The following is a 24,812-nucleotide window of genomic DNA, read 5'->3' as shown; positions in this document are numbered from 1 at the left end:
CTTGAGGGCGATGGTGGTGAGAATGCCAGTATTTATAGACGGCCTTTGGAGAGTAGGTGGGTTTATCAAGGTGCATGTGTACATTCAAACTTGGACGGCGATCTTTGCACAATATTTTGACTGATTACATCAAGTGGATGAGGTTAGGTGAGTGACATCGTGTTTGTTATTCGGAGTAGGGTAGGAAAAATACAAGTTGCGAAGAAATAGGAAATAGGATCGGATAAGGTATGTATGAACCGGGAAAAAGCGGAAGGCATGCGGACTTGGACTTCTAAAGGCGAGTGTTCACAAAGGATCACAACTTGATACTTGCTAGGCTCTGATCAAAGTCAAGACTTGGAGCACTTTTCTATGTCCATTATTTTCTCCGTGTGTAGTTTGGTACTATTACCAACCAGCCAACTAGCTATGTATACTAGGAGTTGTTGCTTATGTTCAATAAAATTAAGCCGGGATCTCTCTGGTTTGGGGTTGGATTGGGGAGAACCTGTTTTAAGTAAGGAGCATTTAGATATTAACAAGGGCTCCTGATTTTTTTCTTTTTTGTTATTATCAAGGGCTCCTGATAGAATGGAGTTCATCTGTCCTGCAATACAGTGATGTTGGGTTCCACTCAATCATGAAAGGTTTGTGATTTAGAACAGAATCTCTCGAATTCAACTCCAAATTGGAGAGCATTCAGATTGATCCAATAACGTATGCAGTCCATCCTCGTGGTCACACTGTGCATTTCAATAGTGTAGTGGACCATTTTTGGTAGGTGGGAATGATCTTGAATTATCCTTAATGATGGAGAGATGAAAGTAGCTACGAGACTTTCGTCATATCAACATAATGCTAGCAAGGCATATCTTGATTCAATCTCCGTTTCATGTTTCATGAATTATACCATAAATTTGTTGAAAGTAAGTCCATTAATAGATAAAAAGGGTCCTCCCATCTCCTTTTCATAAAACCAACCGAACAGGGCAAGGGAAAAGGAGGTCCACCCCTCAAATTGAAAGTTATTTTTTGTTTAATTTCAAGTAATTCAAAATTTTATTCTTATTCCTTGGCATTAATAGCTATTTTACATTTAATTTCTTTTTTGCAAAAAAAAAATGCACACATAAGAATATAATTGTGTATACATACATGTATAACTATGGGCATTGCAGCAAAAGTATACATTATAAGATCATTTGTATCCTTTCAAAAAGGATAAATTATATGTAAAACATTAACTGTATAAGAACTAGAAGTAAAACAGCATGCTGACCAAGTATGGGGTAAGGATAACAACTAAGACGTGAACAAAATCGTGTTAAATCCATATGACGTTATGCTATTCGAGCAACGAGACGTGCGCACTGGAAAGTGGAAACACAACATCAAATCAACATTCTCTCATGCACACGGGCCATCTCCAGTTCACATGCTTATACTATGTAACACCTAAGTGGGTATCCTAGACCAAAAGTCCAGAATTATCATGTTTAATTATTTACATTAATAAATATAAAATCTATTATTATTTTTCAATGCATGCTGTTCGAAATGAAGAGCATTTTTATCTCTTCTTTTACTGAATGCTCTTTGAATTCTTCGCTTTCTGTGTATTCATATTTGTAAATTGACATCCTCCCTATGATCTGCCTGCAAAGTATTAGGAGCAATCACTTATATGCTTATATGCAAACTATTGGAAGATAGAAACATCAAAATAATTGACTTCATGCTTATATGCTCCTTGCATGGCACGGTGAAAGATGACCAACTAGTGTTGAATATATATATAAATATATATTATCATTATTTAAAATTAAAAGTTGTGACTGGATGTGTTGAATTGAAAGAATTCTGTCCGAAGCGTCAACACCGCGGCACTACATGAACAGTTGCGAGTTGCGACAGTTGGATGAGTTGTGATCTTTCAACCAAGAGATACAACTTTATACGAAGAATTATCTCGTATGGGACATGACTCTTGGTTTATGACTAATGGAAAACTATAAATAGAGATCCCCAAGGCTTCACAAATCACTTTTACACGTTCATATTCACTCTCAAAGTTCTTTGCTTCTCAAATATCATTTGATAGCCTTCTTGAAAGTAAGGTTCCTATAATTGCTGAATAGGAATCTTTGGTGTTTGGATCATTCCTAGAGACGACTTGCCAGTACTCTACAACAACTAGTGGGGGCAAATACCGTCTTAAGGACAGTGGATCATCTCACGTTTCAAGCACATTCTTGTATACAAGTGTTCAACATTCTGCTGAAAGTTTACATCTAGTTTCCTCCTTCAAGTTTGCATTTCCTAACAATCTTAAGATGGTATTTATAAAGAAGGAAGATGGAGTCCACTCAAGAGTCTGCTTTCAAAGTTATGAATCAAGACTTCGTCAAACTCAATAGGTTCGATGGGATGAATTATAATCGATGGAAGGATCAAGATGTTATTCTTGCTCATTGCCATGAAGATTTCATATGTTCTTGATGCCAATCTACCCGCCATTCCAGAGCCAAATGAGAAAAGCACAAGTGAGGAGGTTCAAAGGCTTGAAGAACAACATAAGAAGAGGGCCGATGATGAACTCTTATGCCGAGGATATATTATGAACACTCTTTCAGATCGTCTGGCTGACTTATATCATTCAATTTCATCATCAAGGGAGATATGGAAAGCCTTGGAGTTCAAGTACAATTCAGAAAAGCAAGGCACAGATAAGTTTCTAATCATGCGATATTTTGAATTTCATATGAATGATAATGCTTCTATTATGGATCAAGTGCATGATTTACAAGTTCTAGTATCTAAGTTGAAAGATTTAGAGATAAGTCTTTCTGAATCATTCCAAGTGGGGGCAATCATCACAAAGTTACCTCCAAGTTGGAATGATTATAGAAAGAAGCTGTTGCACACATCTGAAAGTTTCACAGTTGACCAAATATTAAAGCATTTGAGGATTGAAGAAGAAACTCAAAATCTTCAAAGAAAGAGGTCGGAATTTACTTCAAAAGTAAACTTTGTGAATGCAAATGCAAGCAACAAGTCTCAAGGCACCAATGGTGGTAACAAGAGAAAGAGACCAGAATTGGATCAAAGTTCCAACAATCAAAAGAAGAAATCTTGTTGCGTATGTGGAAAGTCAGGGCACATGAAGCGTGATTGTAGAATTTGGAAGAAGCAAAAGGTTGGCAAATCCAATTCTACAAACATGGTTGAAACTGATGTTGATAGCATTATTGCTATGGTGTCAAGTATACAAATTAGCATGACTTCCAAAGTGAACATGGCATTGGCAACTAAATCCTCCGACTGGTGGTATGACTCTGGCGCTACAATCCATGTCTGTCATGATAAAAATCAATTCAAGAATTATGAAGTTGCTAGTGAAGGCCAAGAGGTTTTCATAGGAAATGGTAACAGCACAAAGATTCTTGGTAAAGGCAACGTGGAGTTATAATTCACTTCTGGAAAGAAATTAATCTTGACAAATGTATTCCATGTCCCTGAAGTCAAGAAGAATTTAATTTCTACAAATTTACTTTGTAAGAAAGGTTTGAAAACCATTATAGAGTCTGACAAGATTGTAATCTCCAAGAATGGAGTATTTGTTGGAAAAGGATACTCTTGTGATAGGATGTACAAACTAAGCATTAATAAAAATAATAATATTTCTGTTTATATAATTGAGCACTCTATTTCTTTATGGCATAAAAGATTAGCACATAATAATTATAAATCTATTGAATATATATCAAAGCATGGCTTGATTTCTTGCAAGAATGATGTTAATGATAAATGTGATGTTTGTATACAAGCTAAGATGACAAGGAAACCATTTCCTTCTATAGAAAGAACTTCTAAAATCTTAGAACTTGTGCACTCTGGTATATGTGAATTAAATGGAATTCTAACTAGAGGAGGAAATAGGTACTTTATCATATTTATTGATGATCATTCTAGATTTACGTATGTCCATCTAATGAAAGCTAAGGATCAAGCCTTTGACATGTTTAAGTGCTATAGATCGGAAGTAGAAAATCAAAAGGAAAATAAGATTAAAATTATTAGGAGTGATAGAGGAGGAGAATACTTTTCCTTGGAGTTCTCAACCTATTGCGAGGAGCATGGTATAGTTCATGAAATTAGTGCTCCTTATACCCCACAACAAAATGGATTGGCTGAAAGAAAAAATAAAACTTTGGTAGACATGGTAAATACCATGATTGTAAGTTCTGGATTGTCAATGAATCTTTGGGGAGAGACTTTGCTTACTGCATGTCATATTCACAATAGGATCCCCTCTAAGAAACTAAAGATCTCTCCATATGAATTATGGAAAAGAAGAAAATCAAACTTAAGTTATCTTAGAGTATGGGGATGTCAAGCCTTTTATAGAGTTTCAGATCCTAAAAGAACTAAATTGGGACTAAGAGCTATAAAAGGGACATTCGTGGGATATGCAGAAAATTCTAAAGCCTATAGAATATTAGATCTTAAATCTAATGTAATTGTGAAATCAAGAGATGTTGAATTTATTGAAAATAAATTTATCAATAATTCCATAAGAACATAATCTGAAAATGATCCTGTAAATGAAGGTCAAGGTGATTCTAGTGCAATCAGTCATAAAAAGATTGTGGATACCCCAAGTGAACCTAGGAGATCTCAAAGAGCAAGGAAAGAGAAATCATTAGGTTCTGATTTTATCTCCTCGAAAGCCTTAGTATTTCTAGTTGAGGGTAGTAGAAATTTCATCTTACGTCAAATACCTATTGTGTTAAACATAGAAGAAGAAGATCCTAAGACCTATAGTAAGGCAATGGCATCTAAGGATGTTGCCTTTTGGAGGGAAGCCATAAATGATGAAATGGACTCTATTATGTCCAACAACACTTGGGTGTTGGTAGATTTACCTCCAGGTTCTAAACCCATAGGTTGCAAATGGATTTTTAGAAAGAAGTACAATTTCAATGGTACTTTGCAAATTTTTAAGGCAACACTTGTTGCTAAAGGGTTTAGACAAAAGAAGGGTATTGATTATTTTGACACGTATGCTCCAGTAGCAAGAATATCCTTCATTAGAGTACTGCTTGCATTAGCATCTATATATGGTCTATTTGTGCATCAAATAGATATTAAGACTGCATTTTTAAATGGCAAACTCGATGAGGAGATTTATATGGAACAACCTAAAAGATTCATTCTACCTGAAAATGAAAACAAAGTTTGTAAACTTGTAAAGTCCTTGTATGGGTTGAAACAAGCACCAAAGCAATGGCATGAGAAATTTGATTCCATGGTATTGCCTCATGGTTTTAAGCATAATGATGCAGATAAATGTATTTATATTAAATCTACTAAGGATTACTGTATTATTATCTATTTGTATGTCGATGACATGCTAATTATTGGGACAAATATGCTTGTTGTGAATGAAACTAAAAAGTATCTATTATCTAAATTTCAGATGAAAGATCTTAGAGAGGTGGATACTATTTTAGGTATAAAGGTAACCAAACATAGTGGTGGTTTTGCTTTGAATCAAACATATTATGTTGAAAAGGTTTTAAATAAATTTCAACATTTGGAAATTAAAGAAGCAAATATCCCCTATGATGCTTCACACAAACTTAAGGAAAATACAGATAGAGCAATTGCTCAAATTGAGTACGCAAGCACCATTGATAGTCTTATGTATGCTATGCATTATACTCGACCTGATATATCTTTTGCAGTTTGTAAACTCTCAAGATATACCACTAACCCAGGAGTTAGTCATTGGAATGGAATCAGAAGAGTTCTAGGATATCTAAAAAAAACAAAGCATTTAGAGCTTTTCTATGAGAGATTTCCAGCAGTTTTTAAAGGTTATACGGATGCTAGTTGGATAACTAGTGCAAGCAACAATAAGTCGACTTCAGGATGAATATTTATCCTTGGTGGAGGTGCTGTATCTTGGGCATCTAAGAAACAAACGTGTATAACTCATTCCACAATGGAATTGGAGTTTGTTGCATTAGCAGGCGTATGTAAAGAGGCAGAATGGCTGAGAAATTTACTAGCAGAAATAGTATTGTGACCACAACCGATGTCAGCCATTTCTTTACATTGCGATAGCGAAGCTACTATGTCTCGTGCCTTTAATAAAGTGTATAATGGAAAGTCTAGATACATTAGTTCGAGACATGAGTATGTCAGGCAATTGATTTGTGATGGTGTAGTCACAATTCACTATGTAAGGTCAAGTAATAACTTGGCTGATCCTTTAACAAAAGGGCTGACAAAGGAATTGGTGAGGAAATCATCAATAGGAATGGGATTAAAACCCTTAATATAAGTCACCAATAATAGGAACCCAACTTTCATCTAGGAAGAACTCCAGTGCAAAGGTTCAATGGGTAAAAACAAAACAAGTTATTGATAAGTGACTTGAAGCACTAAAGAAACACCATTCCAAGTCTAGTGTGTGCTGCAAATATTTTAAGCATATAATGCTAATATTACACGGATAAGGAAGTTGAATATTAAACTCTTAATGAAGTCAATTGAAGGCTTAGACCTTAAAAGAAACTTCACCTATGTGAACATAAGGAGTGGTGCCGCTTCTAACAAAAACATTTATGAGGTTGGTTTTTGGAAATGTTCATGAAACTAGGATGGAGCACATGGCCGTAAAACATGCTGAGCTAAATTTTCTGTGAATTCTATCGAAATATTATAGATTTATGTGGGTGGTAATTCCGGTTCTAACACATAGTGATTATGGTTCAAAGCAATGAACTACCAATAATTACATTAGAGCTTTGAAGTACTTATCCTACAAGAAGGTTCAAGTCAAAAGACACTTTCCTTTATGCATAGTCTATATGGATATGAGAAGTTGAGTACTTTGCGAAGATTTGTGCTATATATATACATTTATATATATATAGTGGAGGATTGTTGAATATATATATATAAATATATATTATCATTATTTAAAATTAAAAATTGTGATTGGATGTGTTGAATTGAAAGAATTCTGTCCGAAGCGTCAATGCCGCGGCACTACATGAACAGTTGCGATAGTTGGATGAGTTGTGATCTTTCAATCAAGAGATACAACTTTATACGAAGAATTATCTCGTATGGGACATGACTCTTGGTTTATGACCGATAGAAAACTATAAATAGAGATCCCCAAGGCTTCACGAATCACTTTTATACGTTCATATTCACTCTCAAAGTTCTTTGCTTCTCAAATATCATTTGATAGCCTTCTTAAAAGTAAGGTTCCTATAATTGCTGAATAGGAATCTTTGGTGTTTGGATCATTCCTAGAGATGACTTGCCAGTACTCTGCAGCAACTAGTGGGGGCAAATACCATCTTAAGGGCAGTGGATCATCTCACGTTTCAAGCACATTCTTGTATACAAGTGTTCAACATTCTGCTGAAAGTTTACATCTAGTTTCTTCCTTCAAGTTTGCATTTCCTAACAACTAGTTCTTTTGATTTCAAAAAGATTTACTTTTCCATTATTAGACATTTCTCATTATCTTTGCAGGAGTACTTGAGTACTTGATGACTTAAGAGCAATTAGGCCCGATAAATTAAGTATCAATGAAGAGCTGGGCATGGTCCATTCATGCCATAGGTTGGTCCAACTTAGAAAAATGTCTCTACATATAGTCCTAGGAAGTCCAAAATGATTAATAATAATGACTGCTCTGAGAGCTAGGGCAAATATGCTTCATATGATCAAAACATATACAAGCGAAAAAGGTTGCCATGGAACATTGTTATAAGGCCCCAAGACTAAGTGATTTCCCTTTAGCCTGGATTCACAGGCTATGTGATTGAGACAATTGAAAAATGTGGATTTGAGCATTAGACTCCCCTGGCATGAGGTGCTAAATAATTGTATGGCTAATATCTGAAACCTTGTAGCTATACATTGGACAGCGGTTCAACATATCAACAGTTCATGACTAAACTTCAAAAGCTTAAGCTATTGGAAGTATGGTTGCCAAAACTTCTCTCTGTGAATTCAATATGCGATTAATTTATTTTTTGAGATCATCGATCAAAGTTGATACATGAATAGTTGAATGTGATGCTAAAGGATGACACTATCCAGTTCGCCTTTAAATCTCATCCAAATAAAAAGAGCACTTTTGCAGAATCAAGCTAGCAATTTTTTGACTTTCTATCGATCTCTAACTCTCTATTTGAATTCAAATTTGATCAGAGTCTAATTCATCAGAAAGCTACTCAATTGCACTTATGGCATCTTATGTAGTTGGACATAGTAGATTTACATTATGAGATTTTGCAACAAATCTTCTTGGTTTTTTGTTTAATATTGTGTTTGCAACAAATCGATTTACATAGCAGATTTTCACTCAAGGATCTGTTCTTTAATGAATAAAAAATTTATCTGAAAATCTATATTTGTCTAGGTAAATATCTTCCAAACAATATTTAGACAAGAAAATAATTTATCTATATTTTTCTACATATAAAAAAAGGGCTTCAAAATTTATTACGCATGTTCTTTTGCAGTACTATTTTTTTGGATAAGTTACTGTTGTGGAGTCATACCATCTCAACCAATGTCTTTGGGACTCATGCTTAGGAGCTCTCAGATCAACAAGAATACCAATGTGAGCCTTGACTGTGGACCTCTTCAAAAATCTAACCTCATCGTAAGGCCGACCTCATCAAGAGGTGGAGCTCACCAAGAGGTCGACGTTATTAGAAGGCCGAGCTCATCGAAAAGCTAATCTCATCAGGAGGCCAAGCTCATCGAAAAGCCGAGCTCATTAGGAGACTGAGCTCATCAGGAAGCCGATGTTATCAGAAGGCCAAGCTCATCGAAAAGCCAACCTCATCAGGAGGTCGAGCTCATCAAGAGCCCGACGTCATCAGAAAGTCGGTCTCACCAGAAAGCCGACCTCTGGCCACATGGCAGTATCAGTTAAGATTGATTTGTTGTCAATCTACATCAGCTGAGATTGATAAATTATCGATCTGTAGGAAACAAAAGTCTAAGTCAAAATTCATAGAACTAAGACTCTGTTGAGTCCCTTTCAGCTTTTCTACTGAAAGAAACAAAAGTCCTCAGTCTACTCTCTCAAAATTCTCTCTCTTGCCTTCTATTTTTTTCATTCCACTATTAATTCCCAAGACTCCGACTGATTTAATCATCAAAGGATCTTAATCTGGAGGGTATCCCATCGGATCTAGAACTTCTTTTACAGGATTTTCTGTGGACTTCACCAAAAATTTTTTCAGGAGCACTCCAGCTCGTTTCAGGACCGATCTCACCATCTATCCTTGGGAGCCTTACAACATCAAATTGACGCTATAGGAAGGGCTTTGCCCAAAATTTTATGAAAAATAATAAATTGAAGAGCACAAAACAATTTTGTACCTTCATCGTCTTCTCTGGAGGTATGGCAGAAGCAGTCCCACCTCTAGTTGTGGTAGATCTATAACAATTGAATATTCTTATTCAGCAAGTCCAAACTCTTACTGTTATGGTACAATAGCTTCAACATACTATAGAGCAGCAACGAGAGGCAATTCTTTAAGAAACTCATTCTCAACACAGTCAACAACTAATCCATAATAATCAGCCTATTACTGGGATCATTAACATAATTTCAAATCTTGGTGGAGACTTGGGGGCAGCTGAGAGTCTTTTTTTCAAAAAGGTAGGGTTGGCATCTTTAGTCCTATATTGGTCGTGAGTCAAGAGGGAGCATGACTTATATAGATTGGAACCTTCTTTCTCCATATTAAAAGATAAAATCGTAAGGCTCCAAATGACCAAGGCTCACTAAAGTCTAAGGCCCATTGAAGCCTAAAGATGATCATGAGCCAAAAGAGACAATACCTTATGTATATGAGAGCAGAGTTAACCCAACTATTTGAGCCATCCGACCTCTTGACCGTAACAATATCCATCCAAATGAGATCATATGCAAAAAATTATCTAAACAAAGTCATAAAGTCCAACCAAATGAGGACAAAAAAAGACTAAATTTGTTCAAATAAGATCGAAAAAGGCCAAACTTCGGCTACGAAAATCGCAACCAAAGCAAGACAACTTAGCGTGACACACCAATCTCTAGATTGGACCTTACAAATGATTAACATGAGATATCCGATCCTTAGATTGGACCTCACGATATGGGACATCCGATCTTTAGATTAGACCTCACAATATGGGACACCCGATCTCCAGATTGGACCTCATGGATCTTTAATATATGAAATACCCGATCTCTGGATTGAACCTCACAAAATATCAACTTGACAAGTTCGGGCTTAAATTCTCAGACGACATATCCTTGAAATGGAAGAAAATGAAACATCTCAAGATGGAACTTCTGATGCATGAGAGACTCGATTTATCCATGATGACATTGGATAGAGACATTTCTTAAACTTATATTACATTCAATTTATTAAGATTGGTTTGTTCTTTATTAATCAATTTAATTCTTAAAATCATATCATTTTTAATGTTTTGAAGTTTACTCATTATATTAAGCCACGTCGGCTTCATGATTGACCCAACTGAGGTCAAATAATATTCATTATAAATATAATTATCTAAATCCTATATAAGACAATTAAACCTAGATCAGACTATGTGAATTCAGACAGACCAATATATATATATAATCTTCAATAAGATCTGAGGTCACCTCAACAAGATTTGATGTGAAGGAACCCAATCTCTACAAGATCCGAGGTGAAGAAAGCCAACCTCGATAAGATCCGAGATAAAGAAAACCAACCTCGATAAGATTCGAGGTGAAGAAAGCCAACCTTGACAAAATCCGAGATTGCCCAACAATCCTCTACATGATCCGAGGTCGCCTCGACAAGATTCAAGGTGAAGAAATCAAACCTTGACAAAATCTGAGGTGAAGAAAGTCAACTTTGACAAGATCCAAGGTAAAAAAAAATTCTTGATAAGATCTGAATTAGAAGAAGCCATCAACAAATATACAATCTATATGAAAAATTTATCCGAAGAGATGCAGTGGTTCACTTGAAAAATCAAGCAGCATAGATTTGCTACCTCAGATAAGCTGAGAACTTTTTTCATATACTACTTCTCTCATCCAAAATGATCTTTTCGAACTCAGAAGTGGAGGGCATCTATTGTGGGGTCATACCACCTCAGTCGATATTCTCGAGACTCATGCTTAGGAGCTTTCAAATCGATAAGAAAATCGATGTGAGCCTTGACTATGGATCTCTTCAGAAATCGAATCTTATCAAGAGGCCAATCTCATCAGGAGGCCGCCCTCATCAGAAAGCCGATCTTATCAAGAGGCCGACGCTATCAGAACGTAGAACTCATTGAAAAGTTGACCTCATCAGGAGATCGAGCTCATCAAAAAATCGACCTCATCAGGAGGCCGAGCTTATTAGGAGGCCGACATTATCAAAAGATCAAGCTTATTGAAAAGCCGACCTCATCAAGAGATTGAGCTCATCAGAAAGCCGACCTCATCAGGAAGTCGACCTCTGGCCACATGATAGTATCAGTTAAGATTGATTTGTTGTCGATTTGCATCAGTTGAGATTGACAAATTACTTATCTATAGGTGAAACATCATCATATCATATCAGCAAGTCTGAAGGTTCACCAAAACCATGTTAATCCAGATCGAATGATTATCGATCTACCGATATGATATTCAATTCTCAGCAAGGGGACATCAAATTTGGTCAACCTTATCAAGCTCAACCAACTTACTTAATTTATATTAATGGGATATCGGTTTTAGTGGACCTCTCACTCAACCAGCAAGACTTCAAGTCAGTTATCTTCCAGCTATATTATAGTTATACTACAACTATGTTACAGCTATACTCCACATGGGTAAACAACCAATGATCTCTCTACAACTGGCTGTTCTATTATAACAACCTAATGGCCTAACAAACAGATCCTCTAAATCAAGCGGTTACTAACCACCTAACCAACTCTCTCTATAGTTTAACAGTTAAGTAACCTCCTCTATATAAAGGAGGATAAAGTACTCTCTGAAAAGTAAGTTTAAGTCAGAACTCACAGAACTGAGACTCTGCTGAATCTCTTTCAACTCCCCTACTAAAAAAAATAAGAGTCTTCATTCTACTCTCTCAAAATTCTCTCTCTTGCCTTCTATTGTTTTCATTTCCACTACTGATTCTGAAGGCCTCGATTGATTTAATCATCGAAGGGTCCTAATCTAGAGGGTATCCTATCAGATCTAGGACTTTTTTTGCAAGATTTTCTGTGGACTTCACTAAAATTTTTCTCAAGAGCACTCCAGCTCGGTCCAAGACCAATCTCACTATCTATCCTCGAGAGCCTTGCGACATCAGTTGCTAAAATTTATCCATATTTTTCATAATATCATGTATACTTTTTAGATTTGAAAAAAGTAAACAACTGAATTATTGGACATTGAATGATAAAGGCTTTGAAAATGAGGGTGGACATCTTAAAAATAAAATTAAATATCTACTTTACTGACTATAAAAAAATAATTTAGCTACCCTCTTGGTGGATAAGATTTTTTTTCATTTTATAGATAAATGCTACCTATGAGAAAGTAAATTATCCATCTTAAAAAGCATAAGAACATGGATAAGTTGGTCAATAAAAAAGCTGATCAATTTTTTCAATGATATTTATCCATAAAAGAATGAACTATAAATTTTTAATTTATCTATTTTATCAAAAAAAATAAAACACACACACCCACATGCATGTGTGTGCACACACACAAAAGTAACTGGTGCTAGCCATGATAGTTCATTAGATTTTCAGCTGCTAATAACCTTTCCTTTACTAATAGTTACCATGAATGCTTTAATATTGACCAGTGAGGAGCACTTTCCAATTATCTTGGCTGTTGGAGAGGCAACAATGTGGCTAGTAATCATGTTATGGCAACTCCATCTCCAAATCACCCTTTATTATCTAACATTTTTAGCATGCCCATGGCATCCACAAATTTAACAACCAATCATCAAGATGCAAGGGATTGATCAGGTCCTCCACCAAAGCCTTTTGACAAGAAACTACACATTATAGATGAGACAATCATAGCTTGAGAAGGTTTTGTATATATTAATAATATTAAAAAATGTATGAAATTTTAATAAATATATTTATGTATATAAAAAATATGCTGCAAGGAACAAACTGATTTTCAAATATTATTGTAACAACCTAGAACTTTATTCAAAAAGGCTAATCAGAAGATATTATTTAAATTCGTGGATCTTATATAAACATCCAAGATTTTTTCAGCGAATAATCATGTGACTAAATACACATCTGCACGAGTCTTCATATGCTCCCCTATTTTAATTTTAGCATCCTCTAAGGCTATAGGTCCAAATCTGTACATCTATTCATAAATACTATGATTGATTCGTGGTCAGTCTCAATGAACCTGTGCCACAATATTTTCTAGTCTACATAAACTATGCATCGGGTCAGCTCTGATACCATTTGTAACGATCCAAGATCTCACCTAAAAATACTGGTCAAAAAGTAATTTTGGATTTTTTGGCCCGGTATAAGTACTTAAAAATATTTTCTCAATGAATAACCAATGCGGGATGAAATATACATCCGTATAGATCCTCATATACTTCTCTGATTTCAGTCTTGGCATCCTTGCTACTTTAATTGATTGCTAGAGAAACCACCAGATTTGGACCTCTTTTTTTGTTGGCGCTTCTGGTATATGTTGTAAACCTCCTACTCCACTGTTTTAGTTACATTGACTATCTTCCAATAGAAGACCAGCTGCATCAATCTCACTTCAGCATAGATCCTGGGCCTCAGCCCTTTCTTAAATCTCCAAGTCTTGATGATGTCAGTAGCCACAAAATCTAGAACAAAATGGGATAACTCTTTAAATTTATTCTTATCCTGGGCCATTGTCATATTTTTTTTTTTGGGTGAGGCCTTGAGTTGTTACAATTATTTTCTGTACCAGCTGATCCCAAAGAAAAGAGAGCAATGATGCAGTTCTTAAGCAAATTGTGGTATTCACCACCAATTCCGCCATGCCATGTGTACGGCTGATAGTGCAGAAAAACAAAATGGTAATGGGCACAGGCATTCTAGCATTTCTCTAAAACAAAACTGAGTGAACAAACACATTTGTCTTATCTCAATTGATAGAACAATACAAAGCTATGGCTGCTAAGCGTAAAAGTCCGTAGAAGCAGAGGATGGACTTCAGAAGGCAAGTACTCATTATGTTCACTAATTTTTGCCGTTTATCAGGAAAATGATCTAGTGAAGGAAAAATTTGGGGTTTAGAAAATAAAATCAAAACTAAAAGATTTGTAAACATAGATCTGTAAAAGTGTAGAAGAACAATCATGGTCGTAGCTTCTATCAGCCACTATAACTTGTAATTATATCATCCATATGAACTCACATAATTAAGCAAAAAAACACAACACACGAATAACAGAGGAAATAAGGGATTCATGGCCTTTTTCTCAGGCTACCTCATCAAGACATCACTTATTACCACTCCCTTCCAAGACCAAGCACTCACAATCTCTCTATATAAAAGCACACACGGAGTACTATACTTCCGGCATAAGAAGCTTAGGTGTATGCATCCGGATTTGCAAGCAAAAACCCTTCCACAGCCTTCATCATACCCATTGGTCCTTCCATGAGCATACCCTTCTCCTCTTCACTAAGATCGGCGTCGTCGAGGGTCTCGTATTGTAGGGTGAGCTTCCCCACACTGCTGCCATCACTTCCAAGCTCAAACTTGAGCTCATATGAGCACAGCTTTAGTCTCAGGCCAATGAGCCCTCCCCCAATAATTGAGTACTTGAAGATTTTGTTCTCGCTGTCCAACACTTCCACGCGCTCCTTCAGGAAGTTGACAGGAGCCTTCACGGCTGGAAGAGTTGCATGGATCAAACGGACGATGTTAGATCTTTTTTGAGCAGGAATGAACCATGTTAGATTGATAAATATCATTGATAGCATAATATTAGTAATACTATGCTATATTAATTAAGTACGGTCATGATGACATAAAGTGGAATTTTACAACTACATGACTATAGAGCATCACCAGCCAAGCCTCATCATAATAAAGAAGAGCAAGGCTTGAAAGGATATCAGCAAGATTTTACTACTGAATACCTGTATTCGGTTAATGCTTCCATGCGTTCTGAAGCAAATATGAGTTCTAACTTTCAAACTCGGTAGGAATCATGGAGCCTTTATGAATGATTTCACCAAATGCTGCCTTTGCTTATGAAATCATAGATAGACTCAGAATTCAGTTCATCATCAACTGAGTTAGCCATCTAGATGATCGATATTTCAGCTTTCAAATACATGACTAACTCAATGATGAATTTAGAAAAAATGACTCCACTTGTAGTCACTGATATGTTGCACAATAATGATAATAAGAAAGGAGGACACCACTAGTCTTATATTCAGTATGGGTCAAAGAAAACTTAGATCTTTATGGGAAGGGACCATACTTTTCTATATGAGGCGTCTTTTAAATTAAAATCTAGATAGATGAAACCATGAGACCCATACATCAGAGTAAATAATACCTTGTATGTCGGACCATGAGCCTCTGGCTGCAGCACAGTTTTTTCTTTTCTTTAGCAAACAGAACATAGAAATCCTAGACTCAATGATGAATATATACTGTGGTCACACCTTCTCTACTTACAACAAAAGATATATTCTTGTCAGATTTTTTGACAAGAATTTTGACGATTTGAGTCATATGCTCTCGATAATCATACATATGAATTGTATTATTTATATAATTAGCATGAAAGCATCCAGAAGCAGTGCTTCATGCAAAGATCATTTCTCAAAGCTGCCTCATCAATTCATGCAACAAAGACATAAATTCTGACAAACCTTCGGTGAAGGTATACTTTCTGACAGTCCCAACTCCACCATCTCCTTCAAGGACTTTCATGCTTGAAATGAATTGGGACGCAATCTGAGGCATCAACTTATCAGTGTCAAGGATGCCAGCCTTCCATAGCCTCTCGAGGGCAACGGTTGATGAGGACACCTCTGCGATGGATCCGGCAACCATGTTGGCAGCAAAAAAACCGAAGACAACACAAGGAGTTGATCAGAAGATTAATTGGAAGACGATGAGCTACGTTAAAGGAAGGTAACTCTACTTATAGATGGAGAGTGACTTGGCTATTCCTTTTTTTTTTTCTTTCTTTTTTTTTTTTTTTTGAAAAAATATAGGTTGGCTATTGGCTCCGTGCCAAGTGCATGTCCTTTAGTTAAACAAAGAGGCAAGCAGGCAGCAGTGAAAAAATTGGCAGGACGGCTATTATTTATGGATGGATGAGGTAGGTGTTAACCTAGTCAACCGAGACCACTTCCAGTGTGGGACTAAAATAAGGGAAAAAATTACCAATCATCTTGGTATCATCCGGTATATCCTCAATTGCATGTCATGCAACTCCAATGGATAAGTTTTTGAGTGATTATTTTCAAAAAGGTTGCGTGGCCTGGGCATTTCGTTAGACAAGTATCTTTTTTTTCTAATAAAAAAAAAGTTATAAAATTATCTATTAATTAATCTGAAATTTAAAATAACAATAAACAATCATACATAGAAAAATAAAATATAGCAATTTATGTGAGTCAATTTTTGACCTACATCCACGGATGAAGATAGAGAAAAATTTTATTATATCAAAAAAAATAAAATATAAAAAATATGCCATAGCTTAAATAACAAAAGATATGATTATAATATTAATAGCCATCAAATTCTGAAAAACAAAACATATTCAAACGGACCAACTAAAACTCAAAAATAGGATAGATCCGTACCATAGAGGTTGTGCCCCTGCACCCCCACTAGAGATCAATGATGAGCTTCGAGCTTGGGCCCGATGGCCCCAGCCCTCCACTTCTATGACAAATCTATTAAAAATTCATTTGTCATCTTTCTCAAAATAGTTAAATCGGATGATAAACTAAACCGCATCAAAATTCAAACTATACTTAACCAAAAAAATATATATATATATTGACTAAAAAAACCTTGTCCCAATATTTTCTATCATATATACTCCTAACTTTGAGGGTTGAACATACTGGAAACGAATCCCAACCTCTTGCTTAGCTTGATGGTAAGAGCTAGTAGCATTCAAACGAGTGCTCGATAATATCTGTATAATAATAATAATAATAATAATAATAATAATAATAATAATAATAATAATAATAATAATAATAATAATAATAATAATAATAATAATAATAATAATAATAATAATAATAATAATAATAATAATAATAATAATAATAATAATAATAATAATAATAATAATAATAAGCTTAGTCCACTCTATCGTACACCTAGCTCCATTTTCGCATCAATCACACCTCAATTGTCCAGCCATTATACATATAGCCTCGACGCTTGGATTGTAGGTTATTGATACCCAGTGAGCAAGAGCATAAGCAGAACTTTGAATATAAAAATGTGTCATTTTTTAATATGCATTTATTATGAGATTAAATAAACTTGGAAGACTATTATTTTGTTCTCAATTATATAAATATCTTCTATTTTTCTGGAGTATAAACATATTTTATTTCTTATATAAGCGGTGCGTTTGTTATTGAAATGGTCAAATGACAAGGACTTTGGATTCCACCAGATGGAAGATAAGCTGTCAACATTCACTTATGAAATTTACCTTTGATCCCTGCTTGGACCGGAATTGTAATCTTAGTCCCTATTCATGAGAATTTTCTCCCGATCCACAGTTATGTTCAGTCTAAGAAGTAACTAATTTTGAGGCTATATGACTAAGATGTATACCTTCTATAACCCACAATTCTCAAATGCCTTCCCACCCGTTCTTCTGTTCCTCCGGCTTCCCCTTCTTCGCATTAATTTTTCTCACCCCATTTTCAATAAAAAAGACAAGCCAGAATATAGTAAGTTAAGGTATATTTTATATAATTATTCTGATTTATACACATATGTATCAAACATACACAAAAATAGGTGAAAATTGTGCATAAAAATGCAAAAATTGTAAAAAGGGCATGGGAGAATTATGCATAGTGATGAAAAATATACATTATGCAAAAATAAGTCCAATTATAAATAGCTAAACAGACATTATGAAAAATTATACATGATTGGCACAAAGGACCATGCTAGATTGTACATTTATCAGCAGTTATATTTATAAACAAAAAATTTTGATCATGCACAAACTGATAGTATCGTATATAAATAAAGGTGAAAATAATACATCATCAACTCAAAAGAGAGAGAGAGAGGGTTGCAGGCGATCGATGGTGTCTTAAGGTTAAAAAAGAGGGATCTGAAACGATTAAGAGTAGAGAAGGATGGAAACTAAGGTTTCTAAGGATTTGGCAGGAGAAAAGCAATTAGTCAAGGACACAAATAGTATTTAAGGGAAGAAAAACTAAACATTACAAAAATAGGAAAATAGAGATTGAGAGAGAAATTTTTGGCTAATAGAGACTAAATGTAGGGCAATTATCCTTGATTTTTATATCTCTTTGTTAGGATTTAATGCCTTGAGATTCGGTCCACAATGAGCCTACAGCGAAGTCTGCGGCGAAAAACGGGGTCCAACGAGACCAAGATCACCCCAAACTGAGCTCGGATGGAGGAGATACGAGCTTTTGAAGTTTGCACAAGATCCGAGGCGGTGGAGGACCGCCGGCGGCCGGCAGCAGACTGGCGGAGCAGCGGCGGCAGCGGCACGGCCCAGGCGGGGCCAACGCGCAGGGAGCGCGGCCCAAGCGTGAGGCACGGCCCAGGCGTGAGGCACGGCCCAGGCGCACGGCCCAGGCAGGCGCGCGGCCCAGGCAGGAGTGCAGCCCAACCCACGTGCGGGCGCACAGGACATAGCCCGGGCCTAGGTGCCCGGTGTGGGCGTGGCCTAGGCCCGCACACGCGGGCCGGCTGATACGATCACGATGTTGTCGTTAGGACACCGTGATGATCAATCAAATTTTGACTTCAATAAAAATTAAAAACATGTAGAAAGTAGTGAGTCGGGTCGAATCCACAGAGAAGGCAGGATTTTGACTTGAAATCTTTGATTTTACAAAAAAAAATAAAATTTTGGAGAAAGTAATTTAAATCGAAAAATAAAAATTAAAAGTACGAAAAATAAATCGGGTACTAAGATCTACTAACTAGATCCTAGCATCTACTTGTAATAAAAATAAATAACAAAAATTTAAAAATTATAAAATAAATCGAGTACTAAGATCTACTAACTAGATCCTAGCATCTACTTGCGAAAAATAAAAGATAAAAATTTAAAATTCAAGAAAATAAATTTTGTATTAATTGAAATTGAAATTTAAGTACAAGAAATTTAAAAAAAATAATAAAATAAAATAAAACTGTAATAAGGATCTGAAGTTGATCAGTCAAGCCTCGTCGGGAAGATGGTTGATGACCTCTCCATCTTCCGTCGTACTCCGTAGAGCGAATCGACTTTTCTCTTTCTTTTTTTGGGTCCCTAAAACTATTTAATTTTTTCTTTATTTTTTTCTATACTTTCTACTCAATTTTTCTGCTCACAAAGCTTATTCCCGGACCCTCTATTTATAAATAAATTTTTCATAATTTTTTGATAGGAAAAGGAGTCCTAAAACCCTTAGAAATCATATTAATCTCCTTAGAAATATTCCTGATCGTCGCATGGAGCTTGAACCGCCCAGATCTGCCCAAAATCCATAGTTTTAATCCTTATCAAAGTCGGATCGAACCACAGCCATTCGATCATGCCTGGAATTGATTCTGGACTGTCGGATCACGCTGATAATCTCTTATTCTCAGTTGGGAGCATCCTCAACCGTCAGATCTCATGATGGATTCATTTTCGACCGTCCGATCGTGTAAAAACTCTTCTTTATAAACCGACAATGGATGCTGACCGTCGGATCTGGGTCGAGATGAATTTCAGCCGTTGGATCGCACAAAATAGCTTCCACTGCCAGTAGACCGTGCCTGTGGACCGCGTAGTATTTTCGGTGGACCGCACCCTGGCTCTGTGGACCGAGCGACCGGTCCACCGTACACCGAAGGCTATTTTCTTTATTTTTAAAATATTTTAGTTCTTTTTTCGCTTCGATTTTCACCTAAAAAATTGAAAAAAAATATATACATTAAATTTCTCAAAAAATTTTCTTCATTTTGGTGCTCAAATTGCTCAATTAAATTAACATTTATTTTTTTATAAATATATCTAATTTCATATTTTTTTCAAAATCACTTATTTTTTATAAAAATTTAATAAATTCATAAAATTAAAATTTTTAAGAAGATGTTAGCACCATAAATTATTAAAAATATCTTCAATAAATATAAAAATATACCACTTATCACATCCTCCAACTTGAACTTTGCTCGTCCTCGAGTAAAGAAAGAATTTAGAATCAAGTATCGTTTAACTTAAAATCTCGAATTTTATCAAATAATTTTCAAAAGACCATTGATATTCAGTAGAGCGTGAGTGAAATATGTCATTGGGGTATTAATACTAGTCAATATGAGAGTTAAACTAAGAATACTAAATCTTTTCTAAATTTTTTCAAATTATCGCTACTTTTATCTCCAAATTATTAACCTTCATATGGATAAGTATATTGTTACTTCTGTCCTTCATTTATTGATTGATTTTTTTTTTTTTAAATGTTGTACTGTTATTGAGTGTCTTAACCCCTTAAGCTTTCTGTTTGACTCATGTAGTGAGTTTTCAGCCAATGACTCTCAAACCAGACGACTTTAGGATACTAGGTATAGAATACCCTTTGGACCTACTTGCTCGAATCAAACAGGCTACGAGTTAAAACTAATTTTACAACAAAACTTCTTTACCCTTCATACTTTTTGATACGAAACTCAATACTTGCTTAGGCAAAGAGGCCTGGTTACTCAGCATGAAGTACTTGAAAACTTTTTTTTTAAATATATGAAGAAATGTATAGTTACTTTACATAAGCCCATAAGAAGTAAACTCTTCTTTGATGCTAGTAGAAAAATTTAGAAATACTCAAAAAAAACTATTTAAGTTTTAAACTTAACTCTTTATTGAGTTTTCTTAATACTTGATCCCTTAATATCTCACAAACTCTCTTATCTGTGCATCAATTTTTTTTAAAAAATACTTGATTTAATTTGATTCTTAAGTATAATCAGATGCTTAAATACTAAATACTAACTTACTTGAGGACTTAAAAAAAAATTTATTCTCCCCTCCAACTTAATCAACATTATCCTCAATGGAGTAGGAAATATATATGAACGGTGCATGTAAAGAAAAAAAAAGGAGAGATATCACCTGATCCATAAGTCTTTTCAAAACTGATTCTCCCTCCAACTTAGCCAAGATTATTTTCAGATTCCTACAAAAGACACAAAGCAAGACTCGATTATCCTAAACAAAATGCAAAAGAAAGCAAAGACAAAAGCAAAAATTGAAAACTTAAAAACTGGATTGCCTCTCAAGAAGCGTTAAGTTTACCGTCTTCAGCCAGACCATGCTGATTCTCTCACCTATCCCATGTCAAATATTGGATTAACAAATTCTAATAATTTTGGATTGTCAATCTCAAGAAGATGGCCTTTGATAAATTTTAATATTTTATTACCAATCTTCAGAAAGTAGTTCACATCTCCATTCTTAATTTTAGAAAGATAGTTCACAAACACATTCACAGACCCTTGTTTATCGAGAATTTCTCCTATTTGTTCTTCTAAAATGCTCATAAATTGAGTTTTTAGGTTAGGGGTTGAGTTTGAAGTAATGGATGCTGAAAAGATGTCAATTGATTTTAAACATATGTACTTAGATGTGACTAAGGATAATTTCAGTTCTGGAGGAGGTGATTTTAAAGTGGAAGAACCGGCTTCTGGGGCTGAAGAAAATGGAACTTTTAGTGAATATATCTTGGGTAACTTATCCGCTCTCTTCTCGTTATCACTTAGATCAATATTAATACTGGGCTCAGGTTCTTCTATTGGGCTAGTCTCAGTACTAATCTCCTCTTCTAAATTCTCTTTTTGGCTAGCATCAATACTAGCCTCACTCACCTGATCTTGGTATGGATCTTTAAGAGTCCTACCACTTCTAAGTTCAGTAATTACTTTGGTATTTTTAAATTGAGGATTCTCAAGTGAATTGGTGGATGGATGGGTCATTTTCAAAATTCGGTATTGATTCGTTTCGCAATTGATCTAGTTCTCTCCTCATGGTAGATTCAGTTAATTGATCTATTTGTGCTTCTAGCCTAGCGAGAGATTGCTGTTGGATCATGATCATTTGTTGAAGTTGGTTGAATCTATCATCGACTAAATTGGTCTGTTGAGGAGGTGGGTATAACGGTTGATTATAATAGGATGGCTGAGTAGGCTGAGTAGGCTGACCTCTATTATAAGCATAGTTTTGGTATTGGGATCTATTTTAAAATTCTCCACAGAAAAAATTTAGGTCTGAGCCTGAGTCTGTTGGGATCTCCAAAAAAAAATAGGATGGTTCCTCCAGCCTGAATTATATGTGTTAAAGAATGGATCATTGACAAGATTGGAGTAACCTTGAGTAGCTTGAACTTGTTCTTGGATGAAAGGTGGAAACTGTGCAGTCGTTGGACATTCGCTCACTTGATGGGCTGGGCTAGCACAGATAGAACAAATCTCCTGATAATTAGGTGGTGGTGTGTATCGTGCAGGAGATTATTGACCTAATGCTAGGAACTGTCAAATTTCGGAGCAAGAAGGTCGACTTTATCTAATTTTTGGCTATTAGGTTCAAATCGACCTTAGGACTAGAGTCTCTTTGCTTGATCTCAAAAATTTCTGTCCACTTTTGATGAGGGATTGATCTTTCATAAGAAGATAATGAAGCATGATTGATTGAATTTTCACTCAAAATTTTAAATAAAGTGTAGGCTTCATCCTCATTTTTACTCATGAATGCACCCCCACAAGATGCATCTACTATCTGTCTGTATTGGTCATCTAAACCCTCATAAAAAGCTTGAACAATTTGCTACTTAGATAGATCATGGTGTGGGTATTTTCTAAGAAGTTCCTTAAGTCTCTCCTATGATTCATGAATTTGTTCTCTTGGAAGCTGAGCAAATCCAGTGATGGCTCACCTCATGGTGTTGGTTCGACCTATGGGATAGAATTTTTTAAGAAACTCGTGCTGCATTTCAGCCCAAGTTTAGATTGGTCTCCCTATTGTGCCAAGCCAGTACTTGGCTTTGTCTTTAAGTGAGAAGGGGAATAAGGTCAATCTGAGTGCATCATCAGTAAAATTTTGAATTTTCATCATGGAATAAATTTCTAAGAACTCATCCAGATGCTTGTAAGGATCTTCATTACTATTCCAATAGAAAGACGGAAGCATCTAGATTGTGGTCGACTTGATCTCATAGTGGCTTGCAGGGATATCAGGTAAGTGGATACAAGTCGATGGGTTATAGGTGGAAGGAATAAAAAATTCCTTCATCTGCCTAGGTGGTTCTCTAGGATCTCCAGCCATCTGATTTTCAGGTTTAATATGAATCAACCGTTCAATCTCAGAATTGGGTTTAACTAGGTCGGGATAGAGAGATCTTCTACCTTGCATATACCAGTGTAAATCCTAATGTATGATTCAAGTTTTGTTTTTATTTTTTTTTTTAAAGAGAAAAAGGAGAGAGAAGAAAGAAAGATCCCTAGACCTAGATACGTAAAATGGGAAGAATTAGTTGTGGTTTAGTGTTAATTACAATCAAGTTAGCAAACAATTAAATTTAGACACCTATGGATTTCTTAAACCTAACAGTTCGATGTAGAGTAGCTTAGTCTAGATATAAATTGGGTTGTTCTCACTTTCTTCAACTAGCCAGATAAGAGGTGGGATCGTGGGGGTCCCCCGTTGCTTGCCTTAGACACCAATTGAATTGGCCAGGTAAGCTAACGGAATTAATTAAATAACCACAAATTCACTTAGGCTGAGCCTTTATAACCTCTAGCTTTAGACACCAGTTTTAGGAGTGAGTCCAGACTTACTTTGCACTTGACTTGACCACAATACTCAGAATTGAACTCGATTAATACTAGGGGCCAATGTCTACTTGATTTTAGTTAGGCTAGGGTTAATGTGGGATACTGGTTGGTTATTTTTGGGCCAAGAGAGGGTGATAAAATCTCCACCTTATCTTGTTATGGGTATTGCCCTTAAATTTATTTGAGATGAATATGCACAACCAATTTCAAATAAGGAATTTTATGCAATTAAATTAGATGCATGAAACTGATAAAACTTGAAAGCTTACCTTGTCTCCGGCAATCACCAAAAGAAATTTTAAGATGATGAATGCTTCTAACAATTAAATTTTTATTCTTGTCATGCAATTTTTATTAGATTTATGTGGATGAATTTTAGGTTAATTAAAAAAATAGTAATTAATACTAAAAAAATAGTTAAGGCTTGGGTTAGGATTGATCTTACCAACTTGGAAGCTTTCTATCTCCTCTTTTTTTTAAAATTTTTGAATTTTTTTCTACAAAAAGATAAAAAAAGTTAGTAAGTAATAGTCATAAGAAAATCAAAGAAATCAAACATTAAAATTGGTGCCTTCCCCGACAACGACGTCAAAAATTGATACGATCGCGATGCTGTCATTAGGACATCATGATTATCAATCAAATTTCGACTTCAATAAAAATTAAAAATATGTAGAAAGTAGTGAGTCGGGTCGAATCCATAAAGAAA

General features: G+C 35.4%; 1 protein-coding gene across 1 annotated transcript; it reads right to left on the bottom strand.

Moving 5' to 3' along the window:
- Positions 1 to 14,418: 14,418 nt before the first annotated feature.
- Positions 14,419 to 16,188, bottom strand: LOC140857785 (major pollen allergen Aln g 1-like). Its single transcript, XM_073256975.1, has 2 exons — positions 15,928 to 16,188; positions 14,419 to 14,930 (listed from the first exon to the last, which is right to left on the bottom strand). The coding sequence occupies exons 1-2, from the start codon at positions 16,109 to 16,111 to the stop codon at positions 14,626 to 14,628; spliced, it is 489 nt and encodes a 162-aa protein (XP_073113076.1). The 5' UTR covers positions 16,112 to 16,188; the 3' UTR covers positions 14,419 to 14,625.
- Between the last annotated feature and the right edge of the window lie 8,624 nt (positions 16,189 to 24,812).

The sequence above is a fragment of the Elaeis guineensis genome, chromosome 5 (genome assembly GCF_000442705.2).
Source record: "Elaeis guineensis isolate ETL-2024a chromosome 5, EG11, whole genome shotgun sequence".
Classification (NCBI taxonomy): Eukaryota; Viridiplantae; Streptophyta; class Magnoliopsida; order Arecales; family Arecaceae; genus Elaeis; species Elaeis guineensis.
Note: the sequence above shows the minus strand (reverse complement) of the source record. Positions and strands in the feature narration are given on the sequence as shown.